Source organism: Oreochromis aureus, linkage group 16 (genome assembly GCF_013358895.1).
Source record: "Oreochromis aureus strain Israel breed Guangdong linkage group 16, ZZ_aureus, whole genome shotgun sequence".
Lineage (NCBI taxonomy): Eukaryota > Metazoa > Chordata > Actinopteri > Cichliformes > Cichlidae > Oreochromis > Oreochromis aureus.
Genome location: NC_052957.1, coordinates 30,416,227 through 30,430,019, shown reverse-complemented (window position 1 = coordinate 30,430,019; position 13,793 = coordinate 30,416,227). Strand labels below are relative to the sequence as shown.

The following is a 13,793-nucleotide window of genomic DNA, read 5'->3' as shown; positions in this document are numbered from 1 at the left end:
TTTGTTGTAGATTAGAGGGTGGAGTGCTACGTTACCATCTAAAGGCTACCAGGTTGAGTTAGAAAGCTCTATGACTCTATGGATACTGTTAAGTAGTACCAAAGGCCATGTTATTTGTCAGATAGCACCAAAGTCAAGCAAAGTGTCCACATCCCAAAGGAAAAAAAACCCCTTACAGTTATTATGAAGGAGAAAGTTAGCTATAGAGATTTGCAAACAGCATTTTTCTGCTATAAAGTTTGAGATTTAAACATAAAAGTCTTTGGCTGATTTGCTTGGTGGTCGTTTGAGGAACCACCTGGGTCTTTGCACCTTTTTTTCAGCCCTGGGGGAGCTACGGTTGGTACTGAGAGTTAATGAAGTGTGTGGGAAAACAATAACAACAATACAGAGAAGCTTCCAATAAAAATAGGGATTCCCTGTGGAATAACTAAAGGAAACAGAGAGCAAAAGTAGAAGGACCCACACCCGAAATTAGCAAAAGAAAATAAAACAAAATGTCACGTTTCTTCACGTGGTTGCAATCTTACACTGTGCTCTTATAGTTGTTGCAAATACAATCAGGCACTTGATACGACCTGCTAACAGCAAGTACTGGGGACCTGTAACTGATTCAGTGGTTCACTGGCTGGTGTTGACCTTTGACCTCTGCAGGCTTGTTGTATTAACAGCTCTGTTATTGGTCCAATAAAGCTGAAAATGACGCAGCAAACTACAGCAGTGTGTGTGTGTGTGTGTTGACAGCAGTAATGGTTGTCAGATGTTGGAGGAGCTTCCCATGTTAGGGTTGAGTTACAGCCAGCACTCACACACACACACAGACATGGTCTCTCTGGGTTTTGTGACTCATGGATCAACAAGCAGATAACTGAGTCAGCACTTTCCCTTCTATCCTTCCTTCATTCCTTCCTTCCTCCCTTCTTCCTTTCCACCCTCCTCTCACTATTGCTTCCTTCTTTTGGTTTCTCTCCCAAGTGTGTTTTTTTTCTGACGTAAAACACCTCTCGCATTTGGCAGGAAAATCTTATCAGAGGAATGAACACACACACACATATTAACTGTTTCTTTAACATACATGCACAGTGAATGCACATTCCAGTGAAAGTGAAAAAAGCCTTTTACCCTGCTCATTTTCTCTCCTCTCCACTGTCTGAGAAGCAAAACAAACCTGCAACCTGACTCCGTTGCGTGAATGTGTGTCTGCACCTCTGTCCTTGTGGGATCCAGTGTAAGTTTTGGGACAGACCTCTAAAGGGGTCCAGGTTAGAATGAGGTTTAGGTGCGTGGGAATGCTGCTGTCACTGAGGGTCCTCACAAAGATAGCCACACTAACATGTGTGCTGAGGGAATGAAAATTTCAGCCAAAAGAAAACTCGTTCTCTCCGTATGTGGACATATTCTTGGAAACTACCAGAATCTTTTCCAACAAAAATAAGACTGCAGCTGTCCACACACACACACACACACACACACACACACACACACACACACACACACACACACACACACACACACACACACACACACACACACAGATGTGCACACCGCACACACAAGTACATCCACACACACACACACACACACACACACACACACACACACACACACACACACACACACACACACACACACACACACACACACACACACACACACACACACACACACACACACACAGATGGTATTGCAAAGGACTGAAAGTAATCTGGAATGATTACTGATTTTGCTACAGAGCCTGAAATTGGAGCTAAAAACGTGAGCATTGCCCTGAGGGTGGTGTTTAAGGAGAAGTCACGGGGGTGTTAAAGGAGAACTGATTTCACATCGCACTCCCACGACACTGTCAGATTCATGATGGATAGTTTTAAAAAGTAACTGCAGCAGAATCAGAAAAAGTGGCCTTTTTGCTTTCATATGATCTTCTTACTTGTTGACAGCATTGCCTACATTACCCACAATGCAGTTTCATCTATCAGCAAGATTGTAGTCAAAGTCAAATTTATTTATATAGCACATTTAAGCAACAACTGTTGACCAAAGTGCTGTACATTTAAGATAATCAAAAGATATAAAAACATAGGAAGACATGGTAAAAGTTAAGGAAATAATCATAAAATTAGGAGATTTGAGTAAGAAATAAGATAAATAAAAGTAGTACAAACTCTGATTTAATAGCCAAGGAATAAAAGTGGGGTTTCAGACAGGTTTTGAAAGTGTCCAATGTTGGGGAGGTCCTGATTTGAAGGAGCAGTTTGTTCCACAATTTAGAAGCAGTCACAGCAAAGGCCCGATCTCCTCTGTACTTTAATCTGGACCTCGGGACAACCAGGAGCATTTGATCCGCAGACCTCAGTGATCTTGCAGGAGTGTACCAGTTTAAAACATCAGAAAGGTATGAGCGTGCTAACCCATGCAACGCCTTAAAAACAAATAATAAAATCTTAAAATTAATTCGAAAACTAACTGGCAGCCAGTGAAAGGATGCCAGTATGGGAGATATGTGGTCTCGCTTGTGTGTGCCAGTTAGTAACCGTGCTGCAGGGTTTTGGACCAGCTGCAGTCGGCTAACTGATGACAGACTAACACCAGAGTAAAGTTGTAGTTTGATAGTAGAAACCTTCTTTATGGCTGGTAAATAAGCTGAAAAAGCAGTCCAGTGTGAAGGGGGGCATACATTTTAGGATTTTACCTGTACTTTCATATACTTTGATGTCCTATAGATGAAGATCTCCCCCACAGCCATTCATAGTACAGTGATGAATAAACAATTAACAGCAAAGTGACAGGAAAGTTTCTGTTTTTTCCACCATCTACTGTAGAAATATCAGGGTTTTTAAAAAAAACAAAACGTTTTCATGGTAAAATAAATAAGTAAATAAAATTTTACATCTTTCCATTTTATAATTACCATTAACAAAACACCAGAACTTTCTCTGTAATTTGAAACATTTATTTTTGGACAATTTAAGTCCAAAGAATTTAGCTGACAGTTTATCTGACACATCTAAATGTACTACAGCACCATTTCTTTATCATGTTATAAAAAAGAGACATTTTATTGAAACTGCACTTCTTTTTCTTATACAGTGATGTTTCAGGGATATGTCTGCACAGATCAGAGTGGGCTATTTGTGGCCCGTGATGTAAAATGACGTTGACATCACCGATTTAGATGACTTAATAGTTTAAAAGCCACATCTGTCCGTGTGAATGTCAGATTGTTGATTTGCTGACTTTACTGACACACCTGCCTGCAATTTGATAAAAAGTACACAGACAGAGTTTTGTATGTTCAGCTGCCACAAATCAGAAGCATTCTGGTGTCTTTATAAGTGTTCTACTTATTATTCATTTGACAATTCATTCTAACTGCCTTTATCAGATTAAAAACATCGCTGTAGCTCTTTATTTTAACAGTTCGTTGGGTGCTGCAACAGATTTGAAGTAGTTTTTCATTAATGCTGCTTAACAAAAGCAAATATGTGGCTCCCTCTAGTGAAAAAGTAAGAAACAACATCCAACACCAACACTACCAGTCATTTTTTACTCACTTCCTTGAAAATATTCTGACATTACTTCTGTAATTTTATCATATAATCATATAGAAAAGTATACATTTTGCCATTTTTCTTTATCTGCATGTGCTCTAGATTAAAGCGAGGCAACAAAACAGGAAAGAGAATTTATTCATTTAGTACATAGGAAAAATGAAAAGGATTGGGGTAAAGTCTAAGTTTTTTTTTTGTTTGTTTGTTTGTTTGTTTGTTATGCACTTGGTAAATGTGTCATTGTTAGAGTGCACAGGTGAAATTCAGACAGGCGGCAGGTTTCGTGTTACACAGCAGCAGCTCACCTCCAGCAGAGTTCCTGACCTAACGGGAACCAGGTTTAGTCAGTATTAGGCATCTGAACCACACTGCATGTCTACTGTGAAAAAAAAGATGACGAAGGGACGCATCTGTTTTTCTTCTGCAAACTGAACTGGATCCTTCGCCTTCTCTGGTTTCTGGCATTTAAGCTAGACTACCTTGAGAGAAACTAATACAAGCTGAACTGAATTACAACAATCAGAGGAGACAGGTACTGTATAAAGATAGTGCATGTTATTACAGAGCATGTATGTGCTGGTTGTTGTTCCAAGGTGAGGAAATTAACATTATGATTAGGTCAGATTATCCAAAACAAATTTAAGCCACCTAATAAACCAAGGTGGACAGAACCTAAATAGTTGATTTTAAAAAATATTTGAATTAGATAATAATTTGCATATTTAAATTAGATGTGTTATTTTGCTTATCATGATGTCAGGGTAAGGGCAGGTAGTCCTTGTGAGCTAACAGCTCACAGGGACTACCTGATCTGAGCACTCTCATTTATTTGTGTGAGGATAGGTCTGCATGACCTGCCTGATCTTCTCAGACACATAGCTCAGGCTGTTTTTAAACCTTTAGTTTGCAAGTGGTAGCCAATCAGAAGAAAGTCAGAGAAAAACCAAGTGTGTGTGGCCCTAAAGGGAAAGGGATTAAAATGGCTTGTTTTAGAGAAAGGATTATCTGAAAGGCTGCACCAACGGCAGTATAAAATAAATAAGGATTATTCTCAACTTTGAATCAGGTAAACTAGTAGAGTAAGCATAAAACATATAATTGGAAATTAAGAAATGGATCCCCTTTAAAAGATAACTAACATTTTTTAGTTCAGCCTGATGGGGAAATTTATTTCTGAACCAAAATTTTTAAAAAGCTCCTGCATTTTTTTTTTTTTTTTTTTTTTTTTTTGTTTAGATCAGAAGTCATGCAGAAATGCAAATGGTAATTATAAAGTCACAGTTGGATTTATAAAGTTCAGGGACTTCACAGCCACAGTCACAATTTTGAGTCTAGGCTGAAGAGCAACTGGCAGATTTTGATATGATAGCCCTGACGTCCTGATGGAGACATAATGTTAGCAGTAGCTCTCTAATAACTGTCCAGCCACACTTAATTCTAAAAGTTATCACAAGAATTTTCCATTTAATGTGTGAAAATTCAATTCAATTTTATTTGTACAGTGCCCAATCACAACAACTGTCACCTCAAGGTGCTTTAAATTGTAAGGTAGACCCTACAATAATACATCAAAAACCCAACAATCAAATGACCCCCTATGAGCAAGCACTTTGGTGACAGTGGGAAGGAAAAACTCCCTTTTAACAGGAAGGAACCTCCGGCAGAACCAGGCTCAGGGAGGGGCGGCCATCTGCTGCGACCGGTTGGGGTGAAAGAAGGAAAACAGGATGAAAGACATGCTGTGGAAGAGAGACAGAGGTTAATAACAAGTATGATTCAATGCAGAGAGGTCTATTAACACATAGTGAGCGAGAAAGGTGACTGAGGAAGAAATACTCAGTGCATCATGGGAATCCCCCAGCAGCCTACACCCTTTGCAGCATAACTTAGGGAGGATTCAGGGTCACCGGATCCAGCCCTAACTAATAGGGATGGCTGTAACTCAGGTGGCAGAGCAGGTCAGCCACTAATCAGAAGGTTGGTGGTTCGATCCCAGGCTGCCTCCTGGCTGCATGCCAAATATCCTTGGGCAAGATACTAACCCCATTTTTGCCTACTGGTGGTGGTGCCAGTGCCTGGTAGCCTCGCCTCTGTCGGTGCGCCCCAGGGCAGCTGTGGCTACAATGTAGCTTGCCATTACCAGTGTGTGAATGACTGAATGTAGTGTAAAGTGCTTTGGGGTCCTTAGGGACTGAGTAAAGTGCTATACATAGTGAGCAAAATAGGGTCTGATTATTTAAGACCTTGTATGTGAGGAGGAGGATCGAACGCTGCACTGAGGTCTAGCAGGACAAGCACAGAGATGAGTCCACTGTCAGAGGCCACAAGAAGATCATTTGTAACCTTCACTAAAGCTGTTTCTGTGCTGTGATGAGCTCTGAAACCTGACTGAAACTCTTCAAATGAGCCATTCCTCTGCAGATGATCTGTTAGCTGTTTGACAACTACTCTTTCAAGGATTTTTGCGATGAAAGGAAAGTTGGACATTGGCCTATAATTAGCTAAGACAGCTGGGTCTAGAGATGTATTTTCAAGTAACAGTTTAACTACAGCCAGCTTGAAGGCCTGTGGTACATAGCTGATTATTAGAGATAGGTTGATCATATTTAAGATTGAAGAATTAATTAATGGCAGGACTTCTTTGAGCAGTCTTGTAGGAATGGGGTCTAAAAGACACGTTGATGGTTTGGAGGAATTAATTATTGAAGTTAACTCAGAAAAATCAATTGGAGAAAAAGAGTCTAAATGAATATCAATGGTACTAAAAGTAGCTGTAGATGATATTACATCTGTGAGATGATTATGAGTAATTTTTTACCTAATGGTTAAAATTTTATTTGTAAAGAAATTCATGAAGTCATTACTAGTTAACGTTAAAGGGATGGTTGGCTCAACAGTGCTCTAACTTTTTGTCAGCCTGGCTACAGTGCTGAAGAGAAATCTGGGGTTGTTCTTATTTTCTTCAATCAGTGATGAATAGTAAGATGTTCTGGCTTTACGGGGTACTTTCTTTTAAAGCAACAAACTATTTCTCCAGGCTAAATAATGATCTTCTAAATCTGTGACACGCCATTTTCTCTCCAGCTTATGAGTTATGTGCTTTAAGGTATACGCATGAGAGTTATACCAGGGAGTCAAGTACTTCTGATTTGAGGCCTTAGTTTTCACAGGAGCTACAGTATCCAGAATCGTACGTAGTGAGGAGGTAAAATTATTAACAAGATAATCGACCTCTGTTGGAGTAGCGTTCAGGTAGCTGCTCTGCTCTGTGTTGGTACAGGGCATTGAAGATGATAACAGTGGGTGGATTATATTCTTAAACTTAGTTACAGCACTTTCAGAAAGACATCTACTGTGATAAAGTCTACTCTCCACTGCTGTGTAATCAATTATTGTAAATGTAAATGTTATCAGGAAATGATCAGACAGCAGAGGGTTTTCAGGAAACATTACTAAATGTTCATTTTCTATGCCATATGTTAAAACAAGATCTAAAGAGGTGGGTGGGTTCTTTTACATTTTGAGAGAAGCCGATTGAGTCTAATAACCGATTAAATGTCGTGTTGAGGCTGTCATGTTAAAATCATCCACAATAATTATTTTATCTGAGCTGAGCACTAAATCAGATAAAAAGTCTGAAAAATTGGACAGAAACTCTGTGTAAGGTCCAGCTGGACGATGATAACAAATAATACTGGTTTTAGGGTGGACAAGGCTAAGTATCAGGCTTTCAAATGAATCAGGCTATCAGGCTATCAGGCTATCATGAATGAAAACATCAGTAGTGAAGTTATAAGAAACCCGTGGACTTGTGAAACCTGTGAAACATGTAAAGCTAAATGAAACAGGATGCAGTGACAAAATCAGCAAGGTCACACATAAGGACACAAAAAGGAAATTACTGGCTTTCTGATTTTTGACAGCACAGAAAAGATAGTTTAGCCATATTTGGAAAGTGAAACAGATGTGATAACACCTCTCAAACTGTACTTCTACAAATTATGTGCTGAAGCGGAAGCAATCTAGGACCCATAACAAAGCCCTGAGGCACACCACACAATCAAAGTGAGTTGGAGAAAGCATGGTTAACCTGAAATCCAAAGATGGAGGATGATAATCACAGCCAGAGTCAATTATGTCAATTTGAACCAAAATGGTCCAGAGGTTTAAGTACACAACCAAATTTAAACTGGACCTTTCTGGGGCATAATGATCAAAATGGACAAAATAGTGAGCCAAATAAAATAATTTAGAAGACAAAATAAATAAAATGAAATATGAACTGTAAACAGCTGTTTCTTTCTATTCAGTAAACATCAGTAACTGGTGGTGATGTGGGAGTATTGGGGAATCATTGCATGATTGTGCTCCATCAGCAGGATTATAAACTGAGTTCTGAACCTGATGGGGAGACAGAAAAGAAATCAAGATCAGTGTCACATGAAACCTTATAGAGGACCTAATTAAAAAGCTTTACAGCAGCTATTAAGACCACTTGTAAGTGATCCAGGGGTTTCTTGTTAAGCCACAGTGTTACATTCATTAAAAATTAAAATTCAAAGAGCTTATTTATGGTCCTTAGCTCAAAAGACATGAGCAAACTTAAGGGGAGGTGCTTTCTTATTCAGCTAGTCTGTGTCAGTACTTTCTGATCTTGCTATCCTCTCTGCGCTCCCATTCCCTGTCATCAAAGATGTAAATCATTTAAATGGCTTGGAAAAATGTGCTTTCTATTCTTCTAAAACGATGCAGGGATTTTACAAAACAGCTTGCCTCAGACAGCAGGAAACTGTAAGCCCATTTGTACACATCCGGTTCTCTAAACAGATGACATGGAGTTATTTGAAATATTAATTTCCATTTATCTTTCAGGTGCAGTCCAGGTCAGTCTGAGCATGCAGTCCTTGACCGAGGAGATCCAAAATTTCTCTCGGACGCGGCTGAGGAAGCAGTGCACCCGTGTGACCTCACTGAGTGGCCGTCGCATCATTGAGACTTGGAAGGGTTCAACAATCACTGTGGTCGAAGACCCTGCTCCCCCTTCAGAGAAGATGCTGGGATATGTCCCTGACACTTCCTGGGACCTGCAGGTTGGCATTGTCAAGCCCTTCCTCCTACTGGGTGAGTAACCTAAACAAATAACGCTTGTCTCAATACCTGGAAATATTAAAGAGTACGACCACTGTAAAACACTAGGCTGTGATTTCATTTGGTTAAAAGGGGTTCAGCATTTTACTGGCATTTTCCTCTGTTGGACAGCCAAGTGAAAAGCTGAGGTGAGTGGAAAACATGGTGATAGAGGAGGATGTGTTTGGAAACAGACAGAGATTTTGTGTCTCTTTGGAAACATGAGATTCCTGCTTATTCAGCTTGTGCCAAAAAAGTGAGGAAATTAAAAAAACAAAACAATTTTAGATGAATCAACCATCAGTGACTCTACAGAGAGAGAGAGAGAGGTTTAGAGGACAGAAACAGCAGCTAATTTAAGCTGTTCCTATACAACTATAAAGACAAGAGTCTGGTAATGGATAATGTGGCACCCAGCGAGCCCTGATTCAACATTATAGAGCCAATTTTGGATTACAATAACAGACACCCAGAAAGACTCAATCCACATAGGAACTCCTGGAGACTGGAGCAACACAAAGGCCAAATAATCTGGAAAAAAAATGCAAAGGTACTAAGGGGAAGTGCTCCCCTTTTAGAGGCTTTGTTTTGACTGAAAATTACAATGTATAAATACAATTATCCTCACTATTTATTATTAGTTTTTAGCACTTGCAGAATAAACACCTAGATATGAATTTAGGAAGTACAAAAAAATTAAGCAGATGAGCCCATCTCCTCCCCATGTCCTGTCCTGGATGTCCCCTTCAGCCCAGCAGTGCCGATAACCTCTGAGCTCGTAATTTGAGCCCCTACATGCGAGGGACAGGAGGAGACGTGACCCCGGAGCTCACTGATTTAGTGGGAGACCATTGATGACCCCATGACCTGCAGTAGATGCTGGGGCATACACACAGCAGGTTTTTCATTCGGCACCCTGGAGAGAGTCAAACCGCACACTAACTAGTTTTATGTATGTGTGTGTGCAGGTTCTCAGGATGCTGCACATGACTTTGGCACGCTGAGAAAACACAAGGTGAGCTTCTTTTCCTACAAGCAAGGAGTTAGTTTCAGTCACTACTATCAAAGCAAAATTATGTTTCTGTTCCAGTTTCTCTGTTTATCTGACTGTGTAGTCACAGGTAAGCTTCATTTTATGAATATCAGTATAGTGATAGTGAAACGTCATCCTCCTCAGGTGTCTCACATCCTGAATGTGGCCTTTGGGGTGGAGAATGTCTTTCCGGACCTGTTCATCTATAAGACTGTCAGTATTCTGGATCATCCCGACACCGATCTCCTCCCTCACCTCCAGGAATGCTGTGACTTCATCCAGCAGGCTCAGACTGAGGTGACATCATTTCTTATGCATGTGTTTATTATTAACGTTAATGTTAAGTTACATGTGGATTTATCTAAATAATAAATCCATAAACAAATTTATCTATATAAAAGGTGAATTAAAACTAGTATTAGGAGGTAATTAGTAATATTGATTATTACTCTTAAATTTGTTTCACTTGTAATTTCTCCCAGTGGGAGCTGGGTCACACATTGGCCTTAACACTTTCCATATGACTCGGTAGCATTAGCAATAATAGTTGTGTGTTTTTTGAATAGTTGTTTCTACTCGTATACTTTCTCTTGTATTTTGAGTGAAGATTTAAGATTGCATGGGCCCCATGGGATTTTCTGTTTTTTAAGGTTGCTGCAGCTCTCTTGACTTTGGGAATGGCTGCAATAGACTTTAATATGATAAACATGAATGCTAAAGGGCATAACTCACATGTGATCTCATTGCTAACTACATGCTGTCTGTCTGAGGCTTTTACACTGCATGTTTTGAAAACTATTACAGATGATTAAATAGAGAGAAATAAATTAAAAAAAGAAATATTGATGAATAGGCATGGTCTACACATTAATATGAATATTTATATTAATTGTCTATTAATCAATATTAACAGCAGAGCTGGGTATTTTTGCTGAATGAAGTACTTAACAAACTAACTAGCATATGGCAACAAGTAGTCAGATGTAAGGGTTTTAAACTGAGGGATGCGTTAACATGTTACAAACGTTTCAACACTTCTTCACCTTGTAACCTCTCCTTGTCACCTTGTCGTGTTTCCTCTCCTTCTCGCCTCATCCTTGGTTTTAAATAATAGATGGTTAGTTTTGGTCATGTTTTATTAAACTGCTCTCAGATCAGATCTCAGTGTCATACAAGCTTTTAGCAGCGAAGCTCACTGCTCACCTTAACATGACACCCACACACACACACAAACACACACACATAGAGTCATTACAAAGTCATTAGAGGTGTTTGATTACAGGAAGTCTATGTGTGTGTGCATGTGTATCCTCATAATGATATGTTTCTGTGTGTGGTAATTCCAGCTCTGATAATCAAACTGATTCTTTTACTTTGAAATGCAGGCTCGAATTACTCGGTGGGCCATCTGGCTGGTAATGACGCTCAGATATGGGCGCTGTCATGACGACAGCAACAGCCACAAAGGCATCATGTGACGGAGTTCATGACTGCAGGACAAATATATAAATTAATGTAACTAAATTGATGCCAAATTTACTTTTGAGTTTGCATTATGACCTTTATTTTCTGAGAAATTCCTTTTTTCAAAATTGTCCCAAATTCATCATCTGTGATGATCCCAACCCGGAGAAAGAAAATATTTTTTTGCATGCCAGAGTGAGTACTTTCTTTCTCCCCTGATTGCTAATAATTTGGAGACAATATAAAATATCACATATTCTGATGATTTAGATTAGAATAATAATTCACATAATGCACCACTGGGTCATCAAATCAGACTTTAATGACTGTTTTTGTAATTTTGTACCTGCTTAGAAATATTTGTTTGATAAAGAGGTCAGCTTTTCACAACATCACTGAATGTGTAAAAAAACCTCAAATAGTCTTAATGGAGAACTGCGACTTTTTCTCATAGCTCTTGCTGTTTCTCTGCATGTTGGTCAAATCAGCTTGGTTGCGGCTTCAGTGAGTGCTCAGCCTGGTAACTGAGACACAGCTTATGGTGTACAGCTTTCATGAGAAGGAAAATACAGACTGTAATAGAGAAGCTAATGTGCATCTAAAGACACAAACAAACAAACAAGCCTATTAACTAAAGAGCTTGTTGGAACTTGAAGATCAGCCTGGACATCCTGACGTCAAAGCAACGGCTCTGCTCCGCTGTTTTGAATGTGGTGAATCAGGAAAAGTCAAAATTAAATATTCTTAAAAGCAACAAAAACAACAAAACAGACAGAGAGAGATGTTTATTCAGAATTATATTCTGTCAGTGAGTATAATTTAATATTAATTAATATTAATATTAATTAATATTAATTTTCTTGTCTCTAATGTAGACATCCGTGTTCTATGGATGCAAAGAATAAGGTGCTGAGATTAATTTCTTTTCTTTCAAATGTGTAGATTTAAAAACAAACAAACAATGACATAAAATTTAAATTATGTTCGTTAAAGTTAATGGCAGAAAAAATATCTCACTTTAGTTTACAGCATGTTACTTTAAATACTGTTATCATGGCCCTTTCTGTTGCCACCATGTCCAAGTTTACAATACAAAAACTTTTAGAAGTTATACGGAGAAAACTGACCAGGGATCTGTCTGTGAAGATGATACACTGGTGTTCAGGGCGACCGTGGTTCAGGGGGTTGGGAAGCTCATCTTGTATCCGGAAGGTTGCCGGTTCGATCCCCAGCTCTGTCTGTGTTGCCCATTGTGTCCTTGGGCAAGACACTTCACCTACTGGTACCAGAGAGGCCGATGGCGCGATATGGCAGCCACGCTTCTGTCAATCTGCCCCAGGGGAGCTGTGGCTACAACTGTAGCTTGCCTCCACCAGTGTAGGAATGTGGAAGTGAATGAATAGTGGAAGTGTAAAGCGCTTTGAGGTCTCGAAAAGCGCTATATAAATGCAATCCATTATTATTATTTTTAAATGCAACAAACAAACAAAGGATTAAGGGAAAAATCAGGCACTGGGTTGCAATATAGGTATTATTAGTGTTGGGGCAATGGCCCAAACAAAGCCTGTTTCTCCTACTACTACTAGAAAGTGACTCCCAAAGGTAAAAGCATTACAGCATAAGACAATTTTACACCGGTTTTATTTTTTAGACCTCAAGCTTGATCTTGTCCCAATTGAGCGATTTGGGACGCCTCCTGGACCCCTTCTGTGTGAGTTTTTTCAAGCGTGTCCTACCAAGAGCAGGCCCTGGGGTAAACCCAGAAGATGTTGGAGAGATTACATGTGTCGGCTGGCTTGGTAACGCCTCGCTGGCCTTAATAAGCTGAAGAAATTGGAAGGACAAATGTAATATTGATCTTTTATAAATATTCTGTAATGTTCTCTGTGGTAGGGGCAAAGAACCAACAACACCACAAACTTGAAAGAGGAGCACACAGCAAAGATTATTTTAAAACACTGTCCCAAGTGGAAATAGACAGCAACAACATGTGGATGTTGGCCTGCAAAGGTCTGTCTGTTACCTATGGATTATGAGAACTACTTTTTCACAATTTGATACTAATCAAGTAGTTTTTGGAAGCTAAACTTAACCAAGCTGTGAGCAAAGATGAAAGAGTGACAAACAGGAGCTGTGCCTTCATCACCCCACATGCCTATGGATGAGGACTGTTACCAAATAAGAAACACACAACTTGACTTATTAGGATATTTTGCCCCAAGTGGTAAAGAATGGAATATTGATCTTTTATAAATGATGTGGTTTTAATGTTATTATTTTTGTGCGTTTCTCCATTAGAAAGGCGTGGTGTTGGTCCACTGCAACGCTGGGGTGTCACGTGCACCGGCTGTGGTCATTGGCTACCTGATGTCATGCGATGGCCAGTCTTTTGATGCTGCCCTCTCATTGGTCAAGTCAGCTCGCCCCACCTCCTCACCAAACCCCGGCTTCCTGGAACAACTGAGGAACTACAAAACACCAGCAACGAATGGGTCCTGAAGTACAAAGACAAAATGTTAGTTTAGTTAAAGTAGTTTAGTATAAAAACACATTTGGGATTATTATGATGTATGGTCTGTTTTTTTTAAGGAGAAGAGGGCTGGCTTATCCAGAGGTACCAT

General features: G+C 39.5%; 1 protein-coding gene across 2 annotated transcripts in view; it reads left to right on the top strand.

Moving 5' to 3' along the window:
- Positions 1-13,793, top strand: part of dusp19a (dual specificity phosphatase 19a) — a 20,369-nt gene extending 6,576 nt beyond the window's left edge. Inside the window, exons 2-6 of one of the 2 annotated variants that reach the window (XM_039600176.1) lie at positions 8,427-8,669; positions 9,644-9,690; positions 9,853-10,005; positions 13,471-13,687; positions 13,762-13,793. In XM_039600176.1, the coding sequence (XP_039456110.1) occupies positions 8,444-8,669; positions 9,644-9,690; positions 9,853-10,005; positions 13,471-13,671 (627 nt within the window). In that variant the 5' untranslated portion in view covers positions 8,427-8,443 and the 3' untranslated portion in view covers positions 13,672-13,687; positions 13,762-13,793. Of the gene's footprint in view, positions 1-4,044; positions 4,081-8,426; positions 8,670-9,643; positions 9,691-9,852; positions 10,006-13,470 lie in introns of those variants that run through there. The other variant, XM_031748420.2, reaches the window with a different exon arrangement.